The 27,750-nt window shown below is 42.5% G+C and overlaps 1 protein-coding gene across 5 annotated transcripts in view; it reads right to left on the reverse strand.

Annotated features, from left to right (window-relative positions):
• NRP1 (neuropilin 1) overlaps positions 1–27,750 on the reverse strand; it is a 140,324-nt gene that overhangs the window by 28,049 nt on the left and 84,525 nt on the right. For all 5 annotated transcript variants that reach the window (XM_007471322.1, XM_007471323.1, XM_007471324.1 and 2 more), the window contains exons 7-9: positions 16,058–16,213; positions 12,827–12,971; positions 3,746–4,077 (exon numbers count right to left, since the gene is read on the reverse strand). In XM_007471322.1, the coding sequence (XP_007471384.1) occupies positions 3,746–4,077; positions 12,827–12,971; positions 16,058–16,213 (633 nt within the window). The remainder of the gene's footprint in view (positions 1–3,745; positions 4,078–12,826; positions 12,972–16,057; positions 16,214–27,750) is intronic.

The raw sequence follows: 27,750 nt of genomic DNA on the forward strand, positions 1-27,750 counted from the left end.
CCCCCGTAACGAAAAAAAAAAAAAAAAAAAAAAAAAAAAAGGAAATAGAGCAATGGCTAGGTTTGTTTTCTTTTTTAAGAAATGGATAAGCCTCTCTGTATCCTCTTCTCCCAACATCATTCCTAACTCTGTCCAGAATGGGAAGAGGGGAGGGGATTAGAAAAATCAAACTGCCTTATCACTGGGAGTATCCTTTGATATATCAAGCATCATGAGATATTTACTCGTGCAAGGCATTGTTCCATGTGCTTAAAATGTATTCACTCAATTAATCCTCAAGACAACTCCAAGAGGTAGGTTCTATTATTGCCCTTCTTTTACAGGCAAGGCACAGAGAGGTCAAATAATTTGCCCATGACCTTGGGATTCAGACCTACCAGTCTTATCTGGCGCCCTTCACCACACTGCCCTTAGAAACAATCTAGTCTGATTTCCTCATTTTAATAGATGACAACACTGAAGTCTAGGACACTGAGGTCTATTCCCAAGGCCACACATTCAGTTTCATTGCTTTTTCCTTAAACGGATTGTGATTTGGGCTTCCAAATCTGGTAGATCATATTGAGTGGGTGGCCATAATCCATCAGGAGTGGGAACCCTGCCCAATACCTGGGTCAAAACATCACAAACCAGCCAAGGATGCCATCATTCGGTGGTAGAAATATCTAGGCCAAATGGGTGACACAAGTAAGAGAAGCTAGATTGGGAAGGTTGTGACATAACTAGAGGTTTTTTCTGAGTTCTAGAAGTAAATTAATTGACCTTTTCCAACTCAGAAAATCCTCCAGGAATCTAGAAGTACAGGGCTAATACAGACCCACCTCTCTCCATTAAAGTTTCCTTTTATCATTTTCAAGAGTAAGTTCACTACCGGGGGCCTCTGCATTCTTGATAGATTGAGAATCTGACGTATAACGTCAGTCCCAACTAAGTGTTCTCAGTAAGATACTAATTATAGTAAAAATAGTATTACTACACATGCAAGTTCTGTGTACGTTAACATAGCTCCAACATTCTCAGGAGAAAAGCACTTATATCTACGGAGTCCCAGGCTTTTCTCCTACTTTTACCTTGAGCAAAGAATTAGCACAATGTAAGTACATTATAAACGTTGTCAGTGATGAACTGGGCAGAATATTAGCAAGGAAGGGCCGTATGGAATTGGGCTAAGTTTGCTAACATAGGATTGTTTACAAAATGTCTTTGTGTCCTTTCACTAATCATGCTTTAGAAGAAGAGGGCTTGGAGTATTTTGATCTATTTGCCCCTGAAAAGTCTAGTTGATTCAAAGACTCTGGGGTACCTTGTCCATCATGCACTATTTAAGGGTAGGAAGTAAGGTGAGGGCATAGAGGATTTTAAATCCATCAAAGTGCTGTTTTAGAACACAAAACAGTGTGCTCCCTTTACTGTATGTAAAAGGTACTTGGCATCCTAAGCAGGTAATTTTCATTTGCAAGTTTAAATATAGTATGTTTTAACTATCTTTGTGCAATTTAGAAATAAATACTGCTCCTAAATGGAAGGTTTAACCAGTTTCCTTTTTCATCTTGAAGATTTTATTCCAGGGGAAGGACATGTTAGGAATCAGAGATCAGATGCCATGTAAACAATTTAGAAACTTTTATGGTTTAAATACATAAGAACATGATAATGATGGATGAAATATTTTAGGAAAAAATCTAACACATTCAAACAATCTTGAATGGAGTTTTTTGTTAAAATGGAAAGCTGTGTGCTGGCTTCTTGTGAATGCTATATGCGATGTCCTACAAAGGGAGTGATAGCTTTAGACTTGATCGCAGACGAGTGGATTAGATACTGAAGGCCAGGAAGCATAAGACGCATCCCATCCAAAGCCTATGGCAATTTGTTTCCTTTCCCTCTTAGAAACCGAATGTTGAAGAAAGTGTCACAACAGCTCACACTGTCATGCGACAGTGGCTCCGGGAAGTTGTTGACTTGCAGCATATTCACACTTGGTGCTAAAGCCACAGGGCTCACAACTCCTCAGAAAAGATCGCCTCTTAAGGGAACTCCAGTTTCTGATGTTTATTTTACTTTTTCTTCTACCAAAACAAGAGGGGTAGACATAAAAGGGGGAAATGAAATGGACACAAGCAAGAAAGTAGCTGCACATAGATTAAAAAACCCCCACAACACTGGAAATGTTTTAGAAACCACAAGTTAACTGGGGACGAGATGGGAGAGGAATTCTTACATTTCCGACAGCATCATCCCTCTTGGTGGTCCACCCACTGGTGCGGAGCGCAGCCATAGGGACAGTCTCTGCAGAGCCTCCACATCTGGGCCGAGTGGGAGCTGGCTGCGTGGCCCGGCTTTGTTTATTGCCCGCAAAGCCTTTGGCCCCAGTGACTGTATGAAGCCATATTCCCACACTCCCATTCCCTCTAATGAGCTAAAATCTTTTCATAAAAGGAGTAGGTCCTTGGCAAAGCAGGGACAGAAAGACTGGGACCGAAAGGCCAATTGTGCTAGGCGTGAGAAGTATCATCAGTTGAATACAGAACCCACATATAGCTCTGCATGCAGAACTGAACTTCTGGGGGCTCTTCCTTATTTTAATTTGAAATCAGTTTCTAGGCCATGCAGCATACTCGGGGTACCCTTTCCTAGTTGGTGTTCTGTGCTCAGGAAATGCACATGTATTTAACCAAGAGCCTTAGAAGAACATAATCACTAAAGAATACCTGTTCCGTTAAAAAAAAAAAATTATGCCACGTGTCCTGGTGAAGGTTGGAATATTTCTTTTTCACTAGATCCTCAAGGGCCAACTGCTTTTTGAAAGGTTCCAATGTATAAGAAATAGACATAAGCATTATTCATGACAGCCAAGAGTTAGAAGCAATGAAAGTGTCCGTCAGTGGATGGATAGATACCCAACATGTGGTCTGTACATACAATAGACTATTATTCAGCTTTAAAAAGGAATGAAATTCGGACCCAGGTTACGACACGGATGACCCTTGAGGACATCATCCCAAGTAAAATAAGGCTAAATATTGTCTGATTCCACTTACATGAGGCTCCCGGAGTAGTCAAATGCATAGAAACAGAAAGTGGAATTGTGGTTGTCAGGGGCTGGGGGAGAGGGGGTGAAAATTATTGTTTAATGGGGGCAGAGTTTGTTTTGCACGATAAGGAAGTTCTGGAGATGGGCTTGCACACCAGCGTGAATGTACTTAACCCTACTGAACTGTACACTTAAAAAGGTTAAGATGGCAAATTTTCTGTTATGTGTATTTCAGCACAATTATGAAACTTTTGAAAATTGTAAAGCACTATAGAACTTAAAGACTCTTTCATTCAATAAAAAAAATAAAAATTTTTTAAAATTTAAAAATACACTTAAGGGATGCGTGAGAGAAGGGGCCTGGGGGCGGGTGCTCACGGAGAGATTAGAGTCTGCAGAGAGATCCTGAATTCCTACCGCAGTGGCCCCCTGGACCCACCCTCACGACCTCCCGGTCCCCTGAGCCACCTGCTGTTCCCTATGGGAGAGAAAGGTGACCGGCGACGGGATTCTCAGCCGTGGAATTCCTATCTCCCCTAGAATCTTACTGTCTCCATCACTCGCCCCCGCAGATCCCACGGCTTTCAGGAAATGAGAAGCAGCGCTTCCGCAGGAAGAGGCCGGGGTCCTTGATTCAAGTCAAGGCCGTGAGGGGGGGCCCCCTCCCGGCACCGCCCCCCCTTCCTGGCACCGCCCCCGCCCAGGCCTCACCTTGGCCTTGCGCTTGCTGTGGTCCATGACCATCTTCCAGTCCGAGCCGTTGTTGCTGTACCCGATCTTGAACTTCCTCATGAACACCTTGTTCTCCCGGTGTTTGCCCCCCTGAATGATGACGCCCCGCACGATCTTTTCCTCCGCCAGGTCCACCTGAAGCCACTCGTTAACGTACGGGTGTGGGGCGGGCGGCAGTGCCCAGCCCGAGCGGCTGGTCACCAGGCGGATATTTTCAGGCATCCAGTTCCTGTCCCCTTGGTTGGATGCTGTGATCTGGGAGTCGGAAATAAGTCCGGACACCATACCCAACATTCCAGAGCAAGGATAATCTAGAGAGGGGAACGGAATAGGCGATGTAAAATGATTTTCTAGAAGTCTCCATGCTTAGAAGGAGAATCCAACATATTGAATAAAAACATGGTCTGTATGCATTCATGTAGATTTGCAAATGTCTGGATCATCTGACATTAAACCAGAGCTTCCCCGTTCCTCTTTCTGCACTCCCTGCCCTACACTCACAGTCCGGTAAAGAAAATCTCGATAAGAACATTCATTTCTTCCCTTTTTTGAGTTCTTCTAAGTTTAAGGTCAAAGTAGTGACGTTCTGTCCCTTTGGTATCCAGAAGTTATCTCTAGATCAAGTACAGGCCCTGCCCAATGGAGGTTCAGTTTATGCGGGGCTGGAGAAGTGTAAGCCAATAATTCCAACAGCAGGAAAGTTGCCAAAACAAAAGCAAAAAGATGATGAGGTGGTGAAGAGAAAGAAAGTGCTCGGCTCAGCTTGAAGAGGTAGGAGGGCCCCCTCCCGGGGGTGGGGGAAACCTCTGGATTGAGCGTTTAAGGAGGGGCCCATCCTCCCCCGAGGTGTCCTCCCCACCCCCGTTTCTAACTGCACGAGAACTTTGCACGATCCCACTGTCAACTCAGATGTCCCAAGTCCAAATAGAAACAGTCCTTTCCCCTTGACACCAAATCCCTTTATCCAACTCTGCACTTTAATGGGTGGAAATCACCACCGATCAGCTAGCTCCTGCCTAGTCATCTTGTCTTTCCGTTTTCCATTTTCCATTCCTGTTCTGCTACCAAATCCTGTCATATTTTTGTTAAAAAAAAAAAGTCTTGCGATCTTCATTTCTTTTGGTATCGTCTTGATGCCATGGCTACATGCCAAGTGGTCTCCTGACTACCCTCTCAAACCCCAGTTTTGAATCAACAACACCCACGTCTCTTTTCATAATTTTTTTTTTTTTGTGATGTCACTCTTAATGTTCAAAACTCTTCCATTGCTAAGGAAAATAAGCCAGACACAAAAGGACAAATACTGCACGATTCCACTGATATGACGTACCTAGAAGAGTCAAATTCATAAGGACATAAAGTAGAATGGTGGGTTCCAGAAGCTGGGGGGAGGGGAGTGGAGAGTTAGTGTTTCATGGGTATAGAGTTTCAGTTTGGGATAATGAAAAGTTCTGAAGATGGATTGTGGTGATGATTACACAATAATGTGATTACTGAAGCAACTAAATTGTATCCTTAAAAATGGTTAGAATGGTAAACTATGTTATGTACATTTGACCACAACAAAAAAAAGAGAGAGATCTTTGAAAAATTTCCATGGCTCTCCATTATTTATGGGACACTGTAAAAAGTCTCGATCTGGTTTTTCAACACCCTCATTTTGGCTTCATCCTAGGTATCTAATTTTATTTCCTATTACTGACAGTAATCCATTTTCTTCCCACATACCATAGAGAGAATTCTCATCATTGCCTTTGTTCAAAATGTTCCTGCTGCCCCCTCATCCTCCTGTTGACAGAGGTGAGTTCTGCCCAGACTTTCAAACCCAGCTTAAGGCTCTTCCTGAAAACTTCTCAAATGACTCTATCCTTTATCCTGAACCCTCCCTTCTCAGAAATATGACTACCATACAGGAAGCAGCACGGAGTTTAGCATTAAGCCGTTCCTCTCCATGTTTTAAGACTGGGAGTCCTGTGTCCAGAACCAGATTAGAAATTCCTCAAAGGCAATGAATGGCATCATAGATCTTTCTATATCTTCCACAGCAGCCCAAGGAGCTTCTGAGCAGAAGAGTACCCATCACTGATTAATTGATTGGTGGGTTAATAACAAAATGTTCAACACTTCAATTATTCTCTTTTCAAAATTGTACATCTCCATTGAGGACATGCCAGGAAGGAGAATCTGTTTTTCTTTGAAACAACTCCATTCTGCATAAATCAAAATTCAGCCTAAAATGTAACCATCGTGAGAGGCATGTTTCTAATACAATTAGGGTGTGTCCGTGTTACCAGCTGACCCTTAATAATGAATTACTCAGATCCTTTCCACCTGAGTTGTGCAGTTCAGATCATGCCATTTCTTTACTCAAAAATTCGGTGCAGGGCTTCCCTGGTGGCACAGTGGTTGAGAGTCCGCCTGCTGATGCAGGGGACACGGGTTCGTGCCCCAGTCTGGGAAGATCCCACATGCCGCAGAGCGGCTGGGCCCATGAGCCATGGTCGCTGAGCCTGCGCGTCCGTCCGGAGCCTGTGCTCCACAACGGGAGAGGCCACAGCAGTGCGAGGCACGCGTACCGCAAAAAAAAAAAAAAAAAAAAAAAAAAAATAGGGGGCAGGCAAAACAAAAGTATAGCATTACAAAGTTTTACATTTCTGAGTGGACAGTAGGAAGTGTGAGCACTTTCAACCCAGTGTGCCAGGTCTTCCATACCACGGCCTTGCAAGGCCCCTCCTCAATGAAGGCTCCCCCACCTCGGTGGTGGTAGTAGTTGGGGGCTTTCTCTCATTCTGTTCCCTCCACTAAAGAATTCCCCATCATTTTATCCTTCCCACTATCTTAAAATCTTGGCCTGTTTTCAAATTTTACCTTATATATTCAATTTTTCTGATCTCTCCAATTAGACATGGTTTTCCTTTTCTGGGACTATTCCTAGCTCTCCACCTGCATGTCTCATATATACCGGCCATATTCAGTTCTTGGGGTTTGCTACTTGCCTCCCCAGGTTTTAAGTTCTCTGAGGGAGTGAACCAAGTCATATTAAAAACTTTTCTATGACTCCTTGTGCCCTTTATTCTTGGTATTTACTCTGCAAATATTTGTTGAATGAATCAGCTTATTAACACAATAAAAGGCAGTTGTCATTTTCCCCAAGCACCCTTTCCTGTAATTCAGCCGCAGTATTTGCTCCAGGCTGGGATCTGGAAACCAAGAATAAATTCAATGGGGATTATAAAAAGATTGACAAAAAAGATTTTACTGAGGGTCTCAGAAATTATAGTGTTAACAATAGAAGTCACATTTTTGGTCACTGTGGTCACACCTGTCCGATTCAAAACCAGCTTTTGCAAAGAAAATGTTTAGCTGGTAATATGTACCAGACGTTACCATTTGGAGAAAAACACAATTAACTTGAATATTGTAAGGAGGGCAGAACCTTTACCGGAAGAATGTCCCTTCTCTACTGCAGAGCTGGCTGGGGCACAGTCCTCGCATCCACAAGCCTCGTGATGCCAGCCCGCATCCTGCCAACATAGCCCTCGTGCAGTCAGAAGGGCATTCCTTCTGCAAGTCGGCCTCATCCAAGATCAAGGAAGAGGCACCTTGATTTGCCTTTGACTGAAAACCAGTGACTCACTTTTAGCCACGATTAGGAGAAAGGTTCCACTAACAATTCAAGGCTTGCATAAGCTGCTAGGCTGTAGCTCTGTTCGTCCACAGTAGGCTGGCTCAGATGTGCCCTGATTAGCCTGGCTCCATCTCAGATCCTTTGGAAATAGTGTTGCCAGATTTAACGAACAAATAATCTAACAAAAACAACACCACAAGAAACAGGCTGCCAAACTAAATCAGAATTTCAAATAAACAGCAAATAATTTTTTAGTATAAGTTTGTCCCCAATATTGCATGGGACCTAACTTATACTAAAAAGTTATGCATTTATCTGCATCAAATTGAACTAGACATTCTGTATTTCTCTTGGCAACCCTGTTTAGAACCCTTAAAACCAATCCTAGATGGGAGGGAGAAATGAGTTCTGTGATGGGGAATTAGGTGGTTCTTTTCTTTTTTTAATTGAAATATAGTTGATGTACAACATTACATTAATTTCAGGTATACTACATAGTGATTTGACATCTGCATATATTATGAAACGATCACCATGATAAGTCCAGTAACCATCTGTCCCCGTACAAAGTTTTTACCATATTATTAGCCATATTCCTTATACTGTACATTACATCGCTGTGGCTTATTCATTTTACACCTGGAGGTTTGTACCTCTTAATTTCCTTCACCCTTTTCAACCCCCCACCCCCGCAACTCCTTTCCCCTCTGGCAGTGGTTATTTTCATTGACCTTATTGTCCAGTAAAATCTCTGAACTGAGCTTTAACGTGAAAACAGATATACTGGTAAATCAAATAGTTAACCAGTTTTCAAGGAATGAGGAGGTAATAACTGCATTTGATGGGTGAAGCTGAATGAGCATAATTTAATCTTCCCTCGATGACTCTGGATGTTGTAGGGCCTGAGATCATCCTTGCAAACTCTGATCAACACAGGAACACGCTGACCTGTGCAGAAGCCTCAGTTAATTAACTTCTGGTTAACGAAAAAGTCAACAGCGTTTGTGGTGTGTTCTCAGACAGCAAGGGCATTTTCACCAGTTTCCAGCTTTGCCAAAATGATGAAGCCTGCCTTGTCAAAATAATGAAAATGCTCCTTTGTCAATTACCTACAAAGTAGAATGGTTTGCTCCAACTTTGTTTTCCTTATCTCTCTATATGGTGACCCCACCATTGTATACGCTGGTTATTCCAGGATTGCTGTATTTCTAAAAAATAATTTCTGAATGGAAAAATTGGTTTAAAACTTGGGGGCTCTGGAGACTTTGGATTCAAGTGATTTATTCTCATGGTAACTTTTAACTCAACAGTTTCTTTTAAAAAAATCCAGATTGAGTTGGGGCTTGCCCACTTAAGCGGAAAGGGTAAAATTTTGCAATCCAGTCACTTGTTTATCGTAAGAAATGGATAAAACTGCAGTTCATTCATTCATTAAAAAAATAAGTGTATTGGGCATGTACTTTGTTCCAGGCACACGGGACGCAATGGAAAAGAAGATAAACATGGCTCCTGCTTTCATGCATCTTCCAGACCCCCAGTGAACCTGCAGTCTTGTATTTCTTTCATTGGTCTCCACCGAGGGGACCATGGCCTCTAAAAAATGAAAATTATCTACTCTGGTAATTAAGAAGAAAACACTGAGGGCTTCCCTGGTGGCGCAGTGGTTGAGAGTCCGCCTGCCGATGCAGAGGACACGGGTTTGTGTCCCAGTCCGGGAAGATCCCACGTGCCGTGGAGCGGCTAGGTCTGTGAGCCATGGCTGCTGAGCCTGCGCGTCCAGAGCGTGCTCCACAACGTGAGAGTCCACAACAGTGAGAGGCCCGTGTACCGCAAACAAACAAACAAACAAAAAACAACAAAAAAAAGCCCCAAAAAACAACAAAAAAAGAAGAAAACACTGATATCATTGTCTCATTAGGGGCTCTGTTTGCCGGGGCCTATTCTAGGTTCAATTTATTGAGTACCATGAACTGTTTAATTTACTGGGTGCCATTTAGTGAGCACTTACTCTAAGCCAAGCGTTATAAAATCCTTTCGCTTAAATCTTCATTACAGCTGAATCAAGGAGATGGAGATACACTGACTGACAAGGAGATGGAGATAAGAGGGACTGAGGGTCTTGTCCATGGTCACGCATTCACTAAATGGACAGCCCAGAGCAAAGCCTGGATATGTCTGCACACCTTCTTTTTGTGTGACCATCGTTATGACACACTGGCCTCTCCAAAAACCTGCTTTGATCAGTTATTTGGCGGTTGTAGCGATCTTACTAGAAAGATCTTACTAGAAAGTGTCTAAAATATATTAGGGGTTATTATTAAGACAGTAGCAGTACACAATTTGAAAAAAAATAGCTACTTAAAGTAACTGTAAAATAGAATATGTGTGAAAATATCAAAACATGGTATTTTAGACATCTGTTTAGATAACTAGGTCATTTAACTATTTTTTAAAATCCAGTAAATTATTTGCCTTGTTTATCTGTGAAGACTCATAGGCCTAGAATTACCTGTCAGGAAAATCCTTGTGAAAATGAGAAAGAGGAGTTCAGGCTTAAACAAGGATTTTGTTTAATTAAAAGGAGAGCCAGAAATTCAGAATTCACACTAACGCATTTGGAGTCTTTATGAAGTTTATTTCTTTTTTTCTGGTACAGTGACATGAAATTAGGTGGGAGGAATGGACCAGAAATTTCCACCCTGCCCTCAGATGGCCTTGTTTCTATGAATTTATGGGTAGTCTCTCACATTTGTAATGCTCTGAAAATGACCTAGAACTTTCATGCAACTGCTGATCAAGAATAAAGCCAAGGTGGGACTCCCTTGGTGGTGCAGTGGTTAAGAATCCGCCTGCCAACGCAGGGGACACCTGGTCCAGGAAGATCCCACATACCACGGAGCAACTAAGCCCGTGTGCTACAACCACTGAGCCTGCGCTCTAGAGCCTGTGAGCCACAACTACTGAGCCTGCGTGCCGCAACTACTGAAGCCCATGTGCCTAGAGCCTGTGCTCCGTAACAAGAGAAGCCACCGCAATGAGAATCCTGCGCACTGCAATGAAGAGTAGCCCCCGCTCGCCGAAGCTAGAGAAAGCCGGCGCACAGCAACGAAGACCCAACACAGCCAAAAATAAATAAATAAAAAATAAATTTTAAAAAAAGGAATAAAGCCCTTTTCTCCCTCCAAGCCCCTCTCCACCCAATTCCTGCCTCCAAGGACTTGAACTTTCTAAATGCTTAGATCCTAAAACAACAAACAAGTCTGTCTCTAGGATGGAAATAAATAAAATTTGGGGAAGAAATCAAAAGTCAGTTTTCACTTTCCAAAACGAACTGTACTGTAAACAAATGTATTTTTTTTTTTTTCTCCTTCATTAGCTCTTCTTCAAATTGCTTGTAATTTCATGGAAAACTGCCCAGGTGATTTTTTTTCTTCCTTCAAAAGTCAATAGTTTCCTTCTCTAAAAATAATTATACTTAAGAGGATAAAAATAAAAACAACAGTGTTGGCATTCATGCAATGAGAAGTTAAACGCCCTTAATATGTATACTAACGTTATATGAAAGATAGTTCGCAGATTTTTTTTAAAATAAATTTATTTATTTATTTTTGGCTGCGTTGGGTCTTCGTTGCTGTGCTCGGGCTTTCTCTAGCTGCGAGATGTGGGATCTTCCCAGAACCAGGGCTCAAACCCCTGTCCCCTGCATTGGCAGGCGGATTCTTAACCACTGCACCACCAGGGAAGTCCCAGTTCTCAGACTTTTAAACGTTGTTTACTTTTAATTACTTTTTGGTGAATCAGTTACCGATTCTGTCTTTGAAGTTTTAAGCTTACTATGGAGGTTACACTGTACTTTTTTTTTTTAATGAAAAATTTGCAGTGTATTTACTTACACGGAGAGGAATTCTAACGTGACTGCTACTTACTTCAGAATACAGAGAAGATCAATGGACAAGTAAGAGCAGTACTGGTCGCCATAGAAACACAGTGAGAATAACAGGACCTTCTTTTACTCCCTGCTGGGTACCTGCCTATCTTTTTAGCCACTTAATCGCCCAGTACCTCATCTTCGCCTCTCAAGTGGATATAATCCACCTACTTGTTCCAAATTTAACAGAGACTTTTAAAGTCCTTTTAATGTCAGAAGAAACAAACTCAAAAACGAGAAATACTGACAAATTGATTTCTAATGTTAGCATATTCATTCAACAAAAGATAGACATATATTGAGCCAAAACCTAGGAGAAAGTTGTCAGGGCAGTTAAGTGAGTAAAAGGAGAAATTCTGGTAAATTAAACTCCTCCTGAACAGCTACAGCTGATGAGGTCACCTCTAGACTTCAAAATTAAAAAGACAGGCAAGTCAGACAGAGAAAGGGAAATATTGTATGATATCGCTTATATGCAGGATCTAAAAAGAAATGATACAAATGAACGTATTTACAAAACAGAAACGGACTCACAGACTTAGAGAATGAATTTATGGTTACCGGGGGGCGGGGGGCGGGGGGAAGGGTGGAGGGAAGAGAAAGTTAGGGATTTTGGAATTGACATGTACACGCTGCTATATTTAAAAAGGATAACCAACAAGGACCTACTGTATAGCACAGGGAACTCTGCTCACTGTTAAGTGGCAGGCTGGATGGGAGGGGAGTCCGGGGGAGAATGGATACATGTATATGTATGGCTGAGTCGCTTTGGCTGAAACTATCATTGTTAGTTGTTGAAATTAACATTGTTAACTGTATATACTCCAATATAAAATAAAAAGTTAAAAAACAAAACAAATAAGATGCAGGGATATAATATACAGCACAGGAATATAACCAATCTTTTGTAATAACTTTAAATGGAGTATAATCTACAAAAATATCAAATCACTATGCTGTACACCTCAAACTAATATAACATTGTAAGTCAACTATGTTTCAATTAAAAAATATATATGTAAATTAGAAGAAAAAGTAAAAAGACAAAGCAGGTGAAGAACATTTCACGCAACAGTTATTTACTGTAAATCTACTAAGTAGCAGTCAGTGTGCCGAGTACCGAGGAGACAGAGGATGACGGGGAAGGTACCTGCCTTCTTGGAGCTTTACCTGCCTTCCTGGAGCTTGCCGTCTAGCGGAAAAGCACCACTTAGTAAATACCCACCACACGTCAGGCTGTGTAAATGCTTCATATCCACTAGCTGATCCGTTATCACAACAACCCTGTTTTCCAGGTGAGATAACTAAGGCTTTGAAAGGTCATAAACTGCCCAAAGAAAGAGGCCAGTGAGTAGTACAAGTAGGATTTGAACTTACTTTTGTCTAAATCCAAAGCGTATGCTCTTAACTATCAAATGAAAATGACCGACCCCATTTATACCAAATGACTCTCTCTATATTTAAAAGTTTATGTAAATCAAACCCAGGTGATCTTCAATCTTACCTGTTATCTTGCAGCCATAGACTTCAAATCTCATAGATATGCCAGTTTCCCAAGTCACAGGTTTGATTCGGACAAATCGAGTTATCAGGGGTTTGGGGAAAACTCCAATCACAACATCTGTGGGGTTGGTGTTTCCCTGAAAGATCTAGATGGAAAAAGGAAGGGCCCTTTAATAGCAGACATTTTGGATTGTCTGAAAACAAATCCAGAAATATGTTTTCACCAGTGCTTGTCAAATTATTTACAATTTCCTCACTGTTTACCGTGGTTGAGGTAGTGTTAATAATTTGTCATGTTATTTTTCCGAATAATGGCAATCAGAAAGAATTGTGTCTAATATAGAATGTTGTCCTAATCATCTATTCAATTTTCTCAGAGGATAGAGCCTCCAAAGGTACTATTATAAGGATAGCATTTGTTATAGAATACTATGCTATTATCTAAAAAAGTGGGAAAATTATTAACATTATCAGAAGGACTTACAGAATACTGCAGACAATTCTTGGGAATTCTCATTATTGTACTTTCCAGGAACCCCTCAAAGGAGTGCTTTTTGAGTTCAATGTAGGGTCTGACTTTCTGAAAATTCTAGGTTATGTTCAGCAGTAGGTCAGGGAGCTTCCTCCCTTTTAACTTCATTTCTTGATGGAAGATCTTATCCCTGACATTTAGGAAAGACTTTAATCTTTTTCAGTTATTGGTAAAATTATGTGTTAGCGGTCAAAATCAAAACTGAGTTATAAATGATATGTAATGAGAATCAGTCTTCCCAGGGCTTCTGTTTCTAGTTTCAAAAATGAGTCATTTTATTCTAAGAAAGATGAGGCATGTAACTGCAGATGTAATGAGTGCCAGTCACGAACCGGTTTCCCACAAGTGTCTGCCGGAGGCACTCAGCCTGGGCGTGGCGCCACAGCAGTGTCCTCCAGTGAGATCTCTGAGGAACGGGGACTGTCTGCCACGTGGAACCCTCCGGCACTCGACCAGTCTCAGATGGGACTGAAAGCCTCCACTCCCTTGGATTTTACTCCAGCTCTGGGTGGGGACAGCTGTGTAAAAGCACCATGTCTCAGTCACAGGCCTTGTGTAGCTGGAGCATCTCTGGGCCATCAGAGGTGCAGAGACTCCCACCCACCTTCCCAGATGAGTCCTAGGAGGAGGACCACCGTCCCCTTGGGAGAAGGGGCTTAGGAGAGTCAGCCTGGAGTTTTTACTCCATTTAGCCCATGAGGCCTGCTCCATGGGAGGTGGTCAAATGCTTTACTAAGTCGGCTGTTAGCCGGATCCCTCTCCTGAGATGATTTAATATCGAATTTATCCCAGCCTGTGACAGACTTTAGATTTCTGTCTTACTTCAGCAAATCTCTCTCGGAAACAATCTGTGTGGAAGCATTTTTGTGTGACGATGAATAATGGGGACATGCCTGAAGGAGCAGAGCTTCCCAAACCAGTGTTTCAAGGGCCAGTGGATCCACCTCAGGGAGGGACCACAGTCTGGTTCACCCTGAAGGCATTTTATGTTTGCTGAAAACCAGGTAAGGACACACATGCTGCCAACAGAAAGAGGCCTGCTGGAATGCTGGTGGTCAAAGGCCACTGTTGCTGAGGTACATAAGCCAAATCTCTCTGAGGAAAGCAGGGCAGGGGGCGGTGCCTGAAAGGCCCCAAAGTAGTGAAAGGCAGGTGGGCAATGAGAGCTGGACTCCGGGTGGATGTGGGGATTTCATTCGGGTTCAGTGAAGGGGTGCAGACACATGCCAGGTCTTTGCTGACCTTTTATTCTTTCTGCCTCCTACTCTGGAAGGCCCTCTGTGTGCCAAGGTGACCCAGATCATGGACCGGGAGTGAGCTGTGTGCACGTCAGATGCCCCTACGGCCCTCGTGTGCTCCCCACACCCATATCCAGGCCACGCGGACAACCGCAGACCATGGCTGAGAAGCGTGTCTTGGAGAGACAGTGCTCATTGATTAAAGAGACGGCCTGAAAGCTGGTGTCAGCCCTCCCTACTCTCTCCGGGTTCTTCTGTATGTTGGTGTGTCCTTGGCATTAGTGTTTTTTCGTTTGTTTGAAACTAAAGCATGCCTTCAAAAAAACAACTCCAAAACAAGAATAAGTCATTACACTCAGGGTCAAAATTTACTCACTAGATCTCCACCAATGATGACTATGAGGGTTTCTCTTCCCTAGATGGAGGATCTATTCCACATCCTCTAGGGCTAGACAGCGGCCTTGAGCTGGTCTGTTCACAGAGCAGCTGCATCCCTATGTCTCCGGCCTTCCTGCCTGCCCTAAGGGACAGGGAGGGCTTTGCAGCTAATCAAAGGGTATTTATAGGCCTCTCACTTCACACCCAGGAGGCTTTTCTCAGGTTCAGACCCAGAAGGAGAAAATCAAGGCCAGGGTTGCCCCAGATGGAGACAAGGACATGTTAATTGGTCTCTTCCCAAACCCAGGATTCCAGGTTACCTGGATCTTTGCTACTATCCTCACCAATTCTGTGCATTTCACTCGGCCTCCAGGGCAAGCTTTTAATTTTGGGGAAACAGCAAGCATGAGTTCTCCAAAATCTTTTGATTAGTAAATCAGAGCAAGCATAACTTCAAATAAACAGCAGGCTGAGAAAAACATCTCAGTTCCAAATCATTCAGAGCAGAGTGCCCGGGGGGCAGGGCATGGTGTGGCCTCCGCGATGGAAAAGTAGTGAGGAGGTGGCGTGTGGCTCATGGGATCTGAGGGAACACCTGTAGTCCTGTTCATTCGCACAGAAGCAGCCAAACACACTTGTAAATTAGTTTGTGAGCCACAGAGGGTAGATAAAAAGGAGTCTTCTAAAACCAGCCCATTACAGAGAGGAAGAAAGGATCAATCTATGAAAGAGAATGAGGAAACACAGGCAGAAAGACAAAACAAAACAACTCCAGAGGTTCTAAGAGGATGGTGTTTATCCTGTGCATAGTCTGTGTCCCCGTGGGAGGTTTAAAGTGATTCTTGAGTTTGACTTAATTTGGCCGGTATTGACTTTTCTTGGAAACATCCATATAATTTCCTTTTGGCTTCTGGATCTGGGAACATGAGACCCCTTGGTCAGATTTAAACCTCTAATTGCACTTTTCATTTTAAATCAATTCGAAAATAAACCAGGCAAGACAGCAAGCTCCCAAACAAACAAGTGAAAATTGATCATCCACTTCAAAGACCCGATTGTTGGAGGAGGTGGAAGGGAAACTTACAACAGGTTTATTTCCTTCTTTTATGGTGATCCAGTCTTCCCCGTTGGAGCTAATGTCTATTCTGTATGTCTTGACGTAGTATTTCTTCTTGGTTTCCTTTGAAATAGCTCCCTGTGTCCCGACAGCTGTGACAAAGCGCAGAAGGCCCAGGTCTACCTACAAGACAATACCAGCCTTGTCAGTTGCCCATCCTTGTACCTCCGGAATGTGGAGCATCTTTTCCTGTGGGTACCAATCTGTAGTTTTCATCCACCTGGGATCAACAGACCCTAATTCCATCGGCATCAACAACCCCAAGAAAGCCTCCAATATGATAAGAAAGCAACTGCCCTAGGTTGGCAACGGCCAAAAAAGAGACCTTTCTCATCGTTGCCACCAAGATTGCTTGATCCTTGGTACAAAAGAGAAAACTGGGTTCAACATCATGTTACTGTATTTTCTAAGAGATTCACAATACTTTCTAAACAGCACGTTAATAGATGTCATTTTACAAATAGAAAATCAGGACCAACAAGATAAGCTCACATACTGGATACAGAGAGGCCTGGACTAGAACTTGAGTCTAACATGATCCCACTTCCCATCACTCTGCAGCATCCTACCTCCTTCCAAACAGAATGTGGATCAGAACGATCCTGACTCTGAAAGCACTTGTGTGTACTGAGGGTTGAGAAATGGGCCATAGATTTATAATCTGGAATGGAGTCGAGGAAAGGAGGGCAAAGTTAGGATTTTTGATCCACCTAAATTTCTTCCTTTTCCGTATCTCTCCTTGTAGTTCAGCTTGAGAGGCAGGAGGATTCCCAGGCATCCATCTGGAAAGGAACGATGCCTCTGTGGGACAACAGCTAGGACTTAACAAGCTTCCCGCTGGTGAGTTTCCAGGGGAGATGTTCCTCAGCGCAATGGCCTTACCTTCATCCCTCACTAGACTTTCTCACACCCTGACGGCTGGGCCACCTGGAGGGCACCACAGTAGTGATGCCCAGAGGGTGACCAAAGCCCGAGGCCCCTGATTGCATCCCAGAGGTCTGCAGTGGCTTGAGTTGTTCCCATGGCCCTGTGATGTGAATGGGAAGGACAGAGATCAGGCCCTCAAGGTTCCAGTACCAGCTCTGCCTTGAGTTTGCTCTATAGGGCCTCTGACAAGTCACTTCATCTTTAGGCTTCTAGTTCTTCATTTGTAAAATGAACGAGTCGGACCAGATAACCCGGAAGACCCCTTCCCTCTCAGACTTCCTAGGACTCCATGCTTTCAGAAGAGTGAAATAGGTATTTTTTCTTTAACTTTCCTTATTTCCATTGTTAATAACCAAGAATCATCTTAAAACAAAAATCATTACCAGTTTCTCTACATTAGAAATATTTTCCTTTTATGAATACATTTGATTATTCCTATAAAATTGTTTTCCTCTACTATGCCCTCTATTTATTGGATTTCTGTCTAATACAGCGATTTTAAAGAAATGAAGCACAAATATTTGGCAAATATTTTGTAAAGGACACAAAAAGTAATTGCACGTTACAACTCATTAACAGTAACAAGATATTTCAACCGTATATTATATTCACTAGTAAGAGGCTGTTTTCCCTGAAAACGGCGACAAAAGCCAAAACACAAAACCCCCCAAAAGCCCTAAGCACACCACCGCCCCCCCACAACCACAACTTCTGAATCCTGCTTTCCAGTTGCTACATGACAACCCAATTTTCTGAAAACAATATTTCAATTAACCCTCTAGTGCCCACGGGTCATGAACAGCTAGCTAAAGAATTTCCATTTTATGTACAGCCTGCCTTGTGAAGAACGGCTATTGTCTTCCACGAACTGCTTCTTCCTGAAGGCCCTTGGAGTAGTTAAATCCACAGGTTGCCAATTCCTTCAAAACTGAACCAAGATTTACATCCAGGAAAAACAGCCATGTCCCTGCCACAGAGAAGCCAACTTGAACTTAACACAATTCAACAATAGGAGATTTCATCTAGAAAGGAAGGGGATACCATTCAATGTAAAACAATCTTTATTTCATTTTCCTGATTTTTAAGATGTAAAGTCTAGGCTATAAACGCTTTCACCAGATTTAAAAGAAAAAGGAGCGAGCCTTTAATAGCAATAAATATTTTAAGATAATAATGGTGGATGTTCTAAATCTTAATTTAACAAATAAGTATTTGTCCGACATATTTTATCAAGTGCCTATACTTGTTAACTGGAATTTGCATTTATTCCCAAAGTGAATACTAGTACTTTGTATGAATTTGTGTACAAATTTCAAAAAACGGAGGCAGTCCACGTTTCCCAGATCTCGCCAACAAAAATGCAAGATATTCAGTTAAATTTGAATTTCAGATAAACAACAAATGTTTTTAGTATAAATATGTCCCATGCAATATTTGGGACATACTAACAACAGGTTCGTTGCTCACTTGAAATTCAAATTTAACTGGGTGCTCTTTTCTGGATGTCATCTGGCAAAAGCCCAAAGCTAACTCTATTCTGGACAAATAGCCAGATGATTTCAGGTTGCTGCAAAAACTCTGATTTCCTAATGCTGCAACTTGAAAGTTAATGGGCACTCTAGACATGGCTGCACGGAACTTTTTCAACTGTTTTCAGATGCTCTCAGACACTTAGTGCTTTGCTGACTGTCCACTGAGTCATGCTCTCATGCCTAATACCGAATCCACTTTCATCCTGAAGGGTCCTTAAAACCTTGACATCCAAGGGGGCATGAAGTAGAGCTGTGCAAACAAACTCTTCCTGTCAAACCTACAAATGGCTCTTCCGTTTGGAAATGGAGTGTATGTGCAGCTTAGGCTGACTGGAAATAACTCTAGAACTTCATTCCCTGGCTGTACGTCTCCTATTTTTAAAATTTTGTTCTCAGGGTAAGATTTAGTTACTAGGTAAGAAAGAAGTTAACTGGTGGTCAACTAGAAGAATCCTAGGCACTAGAAACAACTGACTTGAAAGGAAGGAGCCGTTGACTGAAATTAACCAGGTGCCCGCACATGAAACGACCAAAGTCCCAGACTGAAAGGCCCCAAAGCATATGTATGAATCACTCGTAAAGAAGAAAAGATATTTTCTTTTCTCAACAGCAATGAAATGCATTCACAACCTCCCCTTGTAATTGCATAAGGTTTCCTGTTGTGCTTTAAAACTCTGCAGATTCTCTTGCTCACTGTGCTGGGATACCTGAAATTTCATTTCATTTTTCTTCCTAACATTACTACCACTGGGTTTAGAAAGGATGAATGACAATCTCACCAAATGATTAGGACTGGGACTTGAACGGTTGCAATTAAAACTGAATCCCGGGCTTCCCTGGTGGCGCAGTGGTTGAGAGTCCGCCTGCCGATGCAGGGGACGCGGGTTTGTGCCCCGGTCCGGGAAGATCCCACATGCCGCGGAGCGGCTGGGCCCGTGAGCCATGGCCGCTGAGCCTGCGCGTCCGGAGCCTGTGCTCCGCAACAGGAGAGGCCACAACAGTGAGAGGCCCGCGTACCGCAAAAAAAAAAAACAACACAAAAAACTGAACGGTACCCAGAACTCTACCAAGACACAGACCAGCACTGTGGAGACGCTCACTGGCAACACCACAGAGGTTCTTTTAAGTCCTTTCTCCCTGGGGACCTTTGTGGAATGCCCTAACAGAGACCCTCAGCGCCTGAGAGAGTTTGGGAGGAGATAGATAACTCTCAGCCTCAGAAGCACAACTGCTCACACCACAGGTATCTGTCAGGAGACCCAGAGGGACTTAACATCTGGGTGTTTATACCTTTCTCAGGGCTGAAGCTATCTCTGCTAATCATGACATTGGCCTCGATCTACCTGCTATTTTAGTCTCACCTGCTGCATCTACCTCCCTCCAACCGTATCTTCCAGCCGCATAAAGTATTTATCCTTCCTAACACAAGATATGCCTTTTCTGTCTTTGTGCCTTCACATGTAAAGTTTTGTCAACTTAAAAGAACATTTTCCTCTTTTTTTTGACTGCAAATGACTGTTTCCTCTTTTTGCTCTGATGGGCAGAATAAGGGACTTCTGACTCCAAGATGTTTACTGCAAAGCTCAGGTCTCCATCTGTCAATTCATCATATTGTGTTTTTCCTCTACTTCTATCCAGACTTTTATGATTTCTTTTAAGGAATATCTGCTTTTCTATATAGAAAAGTGATAGATGTCTATTGAAAATTCATAAGATGCAGAAGAGATTAAAGGAGAAATTAAAATCTTCATAAGACCGCCAATAGGAAATAAAGGCTGATAATAGCCTTCCAATTTCCTTATGCAAAATATATGTAACCATCGTGTGTATGTTTTGTTATTGTAAAAATGAGGTCGTATTACCTCTATGTTTGATATTCTGCTTTTCGTTTAGTTTTATGGATATATTTCCATGCCAAAAGTATTTTTCTACATCATCAATTTCAATGGCTGCATGGTATTCTATGGCCTGACTGTAGCGTCATCTATTTAATCAGCCGGCCGCCTGTGAACACTTCTACTCACCTTGATTGACATTCATCCAGTGGACACTTAGTACTGCGTTTCCACTAAGTTCTGTATTAAGTGGTGAGGATACAAAGAGCAGCAAGAATGGGAGACACAAACACAAGATTACAGGATGGGGCAATCAATGCACAGAGGAAGGAGAGGTAGGGGGATTGGACACATCTCACAGCTGACTTTGATGTCTAAGACACCTACTGAAAGATGCACAGTAGGAGCTCACAAGTGGATAAAAAGGGAAAGGCTATTCTAGGGAGAAGGGGGAATAGGAAGGGCAGAGGCGATGGGGAGGAAATGAATGAACGAAATAACATCACTAGACAACCTACCATGTTTCCCTCACCGCTATAGACACTATTTGTCAAGAAATGGATTGATCTCTAAAGAGTACTGTGCTCTGCTCATTCGGAAGCCAAAATCATCAGTTGTCACGAACACCATTCAAAATCTGGCCATCCTCTTGGTGGGTTAGCTTTTTGAATTCTGATGAGCTCTCACCAACCTCATATCCAGTAGACAAGATTGGTGACCCAAGACAGGCAGCTGGAGAGACAAAGACACAACCCCGAGCAGTTCTACATAATGGCAGCCCTCTGTGTTTTGGAGGGTTCATCATCCTAAACAATATTTCCCTTCTCCTAAAAATTCAGACACACATGGGGCTTCCCTGGCGGTGCAGTGGTTGAGAGTCTGCCTGCCGATGCAGGGGACGCGGGTTCGTGTCCCGGTCTGGGAAGATCCCCCATGCCGCGGAGCGGCTGGGCCCGTGAGCCATGGCCGCTGAGCCTGCGTGTCCAGAGCCTGTGCTCCGCAGAGGGAGAGGCCACAACAGTGAAAGGCCCGTGTACCGCAAAAAAAAAAAAAAAAAAAAAAAGAATTCAGACACACAATAACCATAATTAAGTAACCTGCTTTCCCTAAATCCAATCAGCTCTGCTCCCACCACTATTTTCTTATTTTGAAAGAATGTCATTCATTATTTCACAGCTGCTTTATTTTTAATTGGAAGATGGGTGTGATTTCACATCTGAGTTTGATGTACTTTCTGTTTAACATTAAGGGTGACGGTGATGGGGTGGGAGGATGCGGCAGGGGGTAGCACAGAGCTGAACGTCAACTGCATTCACTGAAAGTGTGGAACGTTTCACTCCGTGTGTGTGACAAACATAAACATCTGGTACTTATCTGATGGTCTGTAGGCAATTTGACGGAAGTTTACCAAACTCCTTTTGAGTTCGAGTGGCCACTCTGAGTTGGCTTATCACTGTTAGCAGAAGTGACCCCATACAACATCCTGTTTCCAATATAAATATAAAAGCCTAACACTGGTGGTAGAATGTCTACCTACATCTTATCTTCACTGTGCTCCCCACACAAAGAGAAGACATAGCTAGACATCAGGCACAGAGGAGGAAAGCGCAACTTTCATCCCGGGTGGGGAGAGGCACACCAGTAGAAGAAAACAGCTGTCTTCATCCCCTTCTGGGGGGCAGGGGATGGTGTCCTACAGCTCCTGTGGGGTGAACTGTCCACCTCCAACTCCCTCTTCGTTGTAAGATGTCTACAGGTATTAACCTACATGCACTTTATGGTCATGGCATTGTCTTAGTAATGACAGGAAACACAATCCCCAGATAAACAGAAGCCAGGAGAGATACACATTTTACTGGGAATCACTTGAGGACAAAGGGCACGTTTTAGCATCTTGCAGTACATCATGAAGCAAACCTCTGCAAACTGCTGGTTAAATACCAGCATGCAGCCTCCCAGCCATGAAATAGATATCATCGCTTCCTATAAAAATACATAACTAGCTATTGGTAATGTCATAATGTGGAAAGTCTCATTTCTAAAATGAAAAATCTGTCTTGCTCAATAAAATACTGTCCATTGAGTGAGCATTGACAAGGGAGTGTTTCCAGGCTTTTAACATTCCCAAGACAGGTCAGTACAAGAGCCTGAAAAAATAAAGGACAAAGAACTGGAGTCTGATTAAAAACAGGAAAAATACTTTCTTGGTGGGGGGAGGTGGAGTGTGTCGGATTCTTTTTAGAGCATCTCTGATGACTCAAAGAGCTGTTTAATTCATCACTAGACACTACAAGCTAAAGAAAATATTTTTAAGCAATTGTCTCATTTCCTTAGATAACACACGTTGTTTTCTGATAACGCCTAAGCATCTGAACATCGGTGCTGTTCCAGGATCTGGGGGCTTAATTCACAGCACCTGATCATCATGTTCCTTGACTTAGGATCTTGGACTTTTTATAGTTGCCAGTAGGAATGCAACCATTTTATAGTTGGTGACATAATTCTCTCTTTATGCATTTTTCATGATTACTGCATTACATAGAAAAAACACTGATGGCTAAAATTACTATTATATATAGAAAATTCATAAGGCAACCCCTATGTGTCAGGCATTTTATTAAGGGCTAAATTTATATACATTATCTTTTCAACTCTTAACAATCATACAAGGAAGGTTTTGTGGACAAAGCAACTGAGGAACAAAGTGATGTGTGAACCTTGCTCAGAGTCACGTAACTTGTCAGTGATTAAGCCAGGACTTACCCCAGATCAGACTGGTGGCCCATGTATATGCCACTACACCCATGCTCTTCCTCAATTCCTATCTTAAAAAGCACAATTATCAAAAGGTAATTTAGAATTTCTTAGTGAACAAAAATTAAATCTTATAGCTATTCTTTCTGGAAATTACATATTTGTATAATTATCGAGACTATGAAACCATTTATGATTACTTTGACTCCGTTTAACGTTTACATTGACTACTGGAAAGCCAAATTTTGCAAATGAGTCACTCATGCTGTTGAAAAACAAGAGAGTGGTGACAGATCATTTTTAGCAAAAGATAAGGAGAAAACATTTAAAAATTCTGGTAAAGAATACAAATATCCAAGAGCAAGAAAAGTGCAGTGCAGGGAGAACCTCACCAATTTTCTTTTCTCGTCTTAATTGCTTGAATTAATTTTTTTTCCCCATAAAGGAAAGCATTTTCCTGGGTGGAAGCAAACTACTGGTTGCAACAAAGCCTGTGCTGATAGTAAAACAATCCCAAGTGAATGAACAGATGAATTTTCCTTTCCGAAGACTTGAGTCAACCAGCTAGAATAACACTAGATAAGGCTGTGCAGCCCAGATGCAGCGCAAAGCCTGGCTTCCCTGATGCCACTGTACTTTGCACAAAAGAACAACAAGGAAAGCACAAGACAAATGAAGTCCTCAAACAAGGGCTGACCTCTGTCTCCTTTGGCTGATAAAGGAGATTATGCTGTGGGGCTCCACTGCCTTTGGATGTTGGCATATCCTTTCATTCTCACATTAATTTTTTTGGCATAAACCAGAAGCAACAAAGAAGAAATATTTAATTCTGATATGTTCTTGGAACTGGAGTGCCACGTGGTTCTTTCTGAAGAGTAAGATCTCTTGAAGTTGTTAGAACGGGCAAGTGGCATTGGCAGGAGAAAAGGAAAGGGACTCTGTGCTGCAGGTTAATACCAGCAGCTCAACCAGAGACATTTCCAGAACCCAGCTACCCAAATCACTCCCACGTGGAAACCACGAAGATGGAGCGTGAAGAGGAGGACACTGTTCTGGGAGGAGTGCACGGCGGGTCCACATCTCCCCAGGGTGTCTGATGCAGCATTTCAAAGACCTCTGAGAGCCGGGCAACAGGACTGTGACACCCACCGGAAAACGCTCAGCTTCACTGATGACATCAATTTAAGAGAAATATGAGAGGAGCCTTCACATATTCCATGCAAAATCTGAGGAATTCTTCTTCCCTTCTGTATTTTCTAGAACAGATATAACTGTGTTCAGAGGAAACAAATATTCCATTTGAATTCCTCTCTTACTCAATAAGCCTGTAAAATCTGGACATCAGGACACAATGTATTCTGATAACAAAGGAGGAGAAAATGAGATCGTATGGGGGTTCCTACAGACTCTGCGATACAAGTAATCAGCATCAAAGACAACTGGAAACTCCTATGAAGAGTTAAGGAGAAAGGCTGACCGAATGCCTAGGCTTTGGCAAAGATTGCTGTACATTTTTAAGACACACGCCAACCTGAAAACTCTGTTTTTCTTTCAAATGAAGAACATTCATTACTTCAACACCATGTTCACCTGCAGATGGGGACCTCAGAAACTTTAATAGCTCAGTCAGGAGAATGACACTTAGATCGTCCCCTCTTCCAACTTAGATGCTTAGGAGTTCTTACTGGGCGGTAAAAGATTCAGGGACTTAATATTTTTATTAACATTTTTTGAATACTTATTTGTAAGTTACTTACTTGTAAGTTACATTAAATTGAAAACCTGAGCCTAATACTTTGATCTGGAAAGAGGATAAGTACTCAGAACAGAACAAATGTAATCCCTAGAAACTTGGTTAAGAATTTAACCTACAAACTCTGTAGTAAAAATCGCATAGTGGAAATGTCTTAAGAAAGAAAAATAAATATGCTACAGTCAAAAAAAAAATTGTAACCAGCCTCAGATATGCATAAACATGATGTAGATCTAGTCAAATGCCTACAGGACCATTGTACCATGGGCTCTTGCTAGAAGATTCAGTCAGCAAAGATTTAGCAAGCATCTCCTGCATGGAGGACACAGGCTGGCTTAGGCTCTCCTGCTATAACTCTTAGTTCCATCCATTAACTGTTTATTGTGATACTCATGAAAACTAGGGGAGCATTCTCCTAGTTAGAAGGCTTAATGGGTAGGAATTGCTTGGGGTCGGTATGCACGAGCAGGTCAAGTGGAATGGATCCAGTTGACCGCATTGATCAACATCCTGTGAGATCAAGCAGACTGTGTGAACGGATCTCTGCTTCTGATGTCCGTCTCTGCTAAAACAAAGGGGGCGCAGTAATGGAAGAATGACTAAAGGGTGGTCTGGATGACAACCATTTTAAAACGTAACAGAAGAATTTATGACCTCCACACATAATTTCAGTAGGACTGTATTACGCAGATAAAGCATTTATTATTCTTGCTTTTATGATTAAAAACATTTTGGGCAAACTATAAACCGATGCATGGAGCCAGGGTGCATGCCCACACGGATGTGTCTTAAAGCCCAATAATGATGCTTCACGCATTGTAGACGCTTAAACTGAAAGTGTGAAATTAAAGTAAACAGAAGGACGCCAAGGGTTCAGATAAAACCGTTTAATCCATTAAATTCAATAGATATATATGGTATGCCAGGCTCGGGAAGGAAGTAGGCCTATGCAGAAAAAAATGATAATACAAGACTGAAAATAAGAAGTGCCACCATGCCCACAGATGAGGCATTGTGCGGTTCAGAAGACGATTACATGCACAAGCGGAAAGTTCAGGCTTTATGGAAAAGAGGTCATTTGAATCATTCAAACTGTACCTCATTTTGGCTGTGGAAGGGGTCAGGGTTGATGAGTTAAAGGCAGAAGGAACAGGAAAAAAAATCCCTGCCAATGTCCTGCATTTCAAAATATCTGATATGATGAACATTCTCCTTCTGTCTAGTATCTCTTGGCAAAAGTCCTTTAGAGAGCAGGGAAAAGTGTCCTCCCCACCCCTAGCCCCCAACACACATCCTCCTTTGCAGAGGCCTTCATGGGGTCCACGGGTCCAGGCCAGGAAGTGCTGGGCTGGTGACAGAGAGACCATGCAATCTTATTTGTAATTAAACTTTCAGCTCATGACCATGCACTGCACTGCTGAGTTAATTCTGCTAAAATGTGTGTTTTCACTGCCTCTGGGAATCCAAGCATTCCTGGGAATAAGACCCAACCCTCAGTCTGCATGAGCCAGATACCTCTCTCCTGAGTCTCATGGCACACTGTCCAGCCCAACCCTCCGTTTATATCTACGTTTGAAAGAAAACATATCATGTGATAGGGCGAGAGAGAGACATGGACATATATATACTAACAAACGTAAGGTAGAGAGCCAGTGGGAAGCAGCCGCATGGCACAGGGATACCGCCTCGGTTCTCTGTGGCTACCTGGAGGGGTGGGATAGGGAGGGTGGGAGGGAGGGAGACAAAGAGGGAAGAGATATGGGAACATATGTATATGTATAACTGATTCACTCTGTTATAAAGCAGAAACTAACACACCATTGTAAAGCAATTATACCCCAATAAAGATGTTAAAAAAAAAAAAAGAAAGAAAACATATCAATGAAATGGCATCAAAACTGCGTGTTTTCTTGAGGAGTCCACACTGCTGTCGAAATCACACCATTTGCTCCTCAAACAATTAAAGAGAGGGCCATGAGTTGAGATCATGAGCTTCCGGTGGTGGGTATTTCCGTGGCTAACATCCCTTGCACTGTGGAGGGAAGCTGGTGGCTGGAGATTCTTCTTTTATCACTCAAATAAGTGCTAGATACTTGGGTGCAAGAGAGGGAAGGTTACCAGATTCCTGCCCTCTCATCAGTGAGGGAAAAGGTCGAGTAAACAATAAATCTCAATATAGAGGGAACTGGCTGCATTAAATATCCTCAATGAACTCTAGGGCTACAGGGAAAAATACTTGGGTGATGCAGGCAGCACATGGTGGCAAAAAAAGCACAGGCCCCAGGAGCACCTCTGTGGCTCTGATATTAAAGACCTGGAGTATGTTAAGCAAATTAATTAGCCATTCCAAGCTGTGGTCTCCTCTTCTCTCCAACAAAAATACCAATGCATAGCCCATTTAGTTATTTCCCCTGTTTTTATGAGAGTCATAATGATGCATTGGTACACACATTAAACATAAGAATGTGACCCTAATATTTTTTCCCTTGGTCAGTTGGGTAATTGGAGTGTGTGTGTGTGTGTGTGTGTGTGTGTGTGGTTTTGCCTGTAGTAGCTAGATTGCTGTAACTTGTTTGAAACAGGGACAGAGCCCTCTTTAAATTCACCTAGCCTGACCTGCAGCGTCTCATCCTTAGCAAACGCTCAATACACATTCGCCGAGTTTAAATTCAACACTCTTGTCAGTTCAGCGTTGCTGGCAAGACCTGAAACTCCTTTTTTCCAGATAAAGCCAGCTACCCATCGTTAAGCCAACGTTAGCATCTGAGCAACAAACTTGTACACTTTTTTTTTTTTTTGCAGTACGCGGGCCTCTCACTGTTGTGGCCTCTCCCCTTGCGGAGCACAGGCCCCGGGGCG

This window comes from Lipotes vexillifer, unplaced genomic scaffold, assembly GCF_000442215.2.
Source record: "Lipotes vexillifer unplaced genomic scaffold, Lipotes_vexillifer_v1.1 scaffold1049, whole genome shotgun sequence".
In the NCBI taxonomy this organism is placed as follows: Eukaryota; Metazoa; Chordata; class Mammalia; order Artiodactyla; family Lipotidae; genus Lipotes; species Lipotes vexillifer.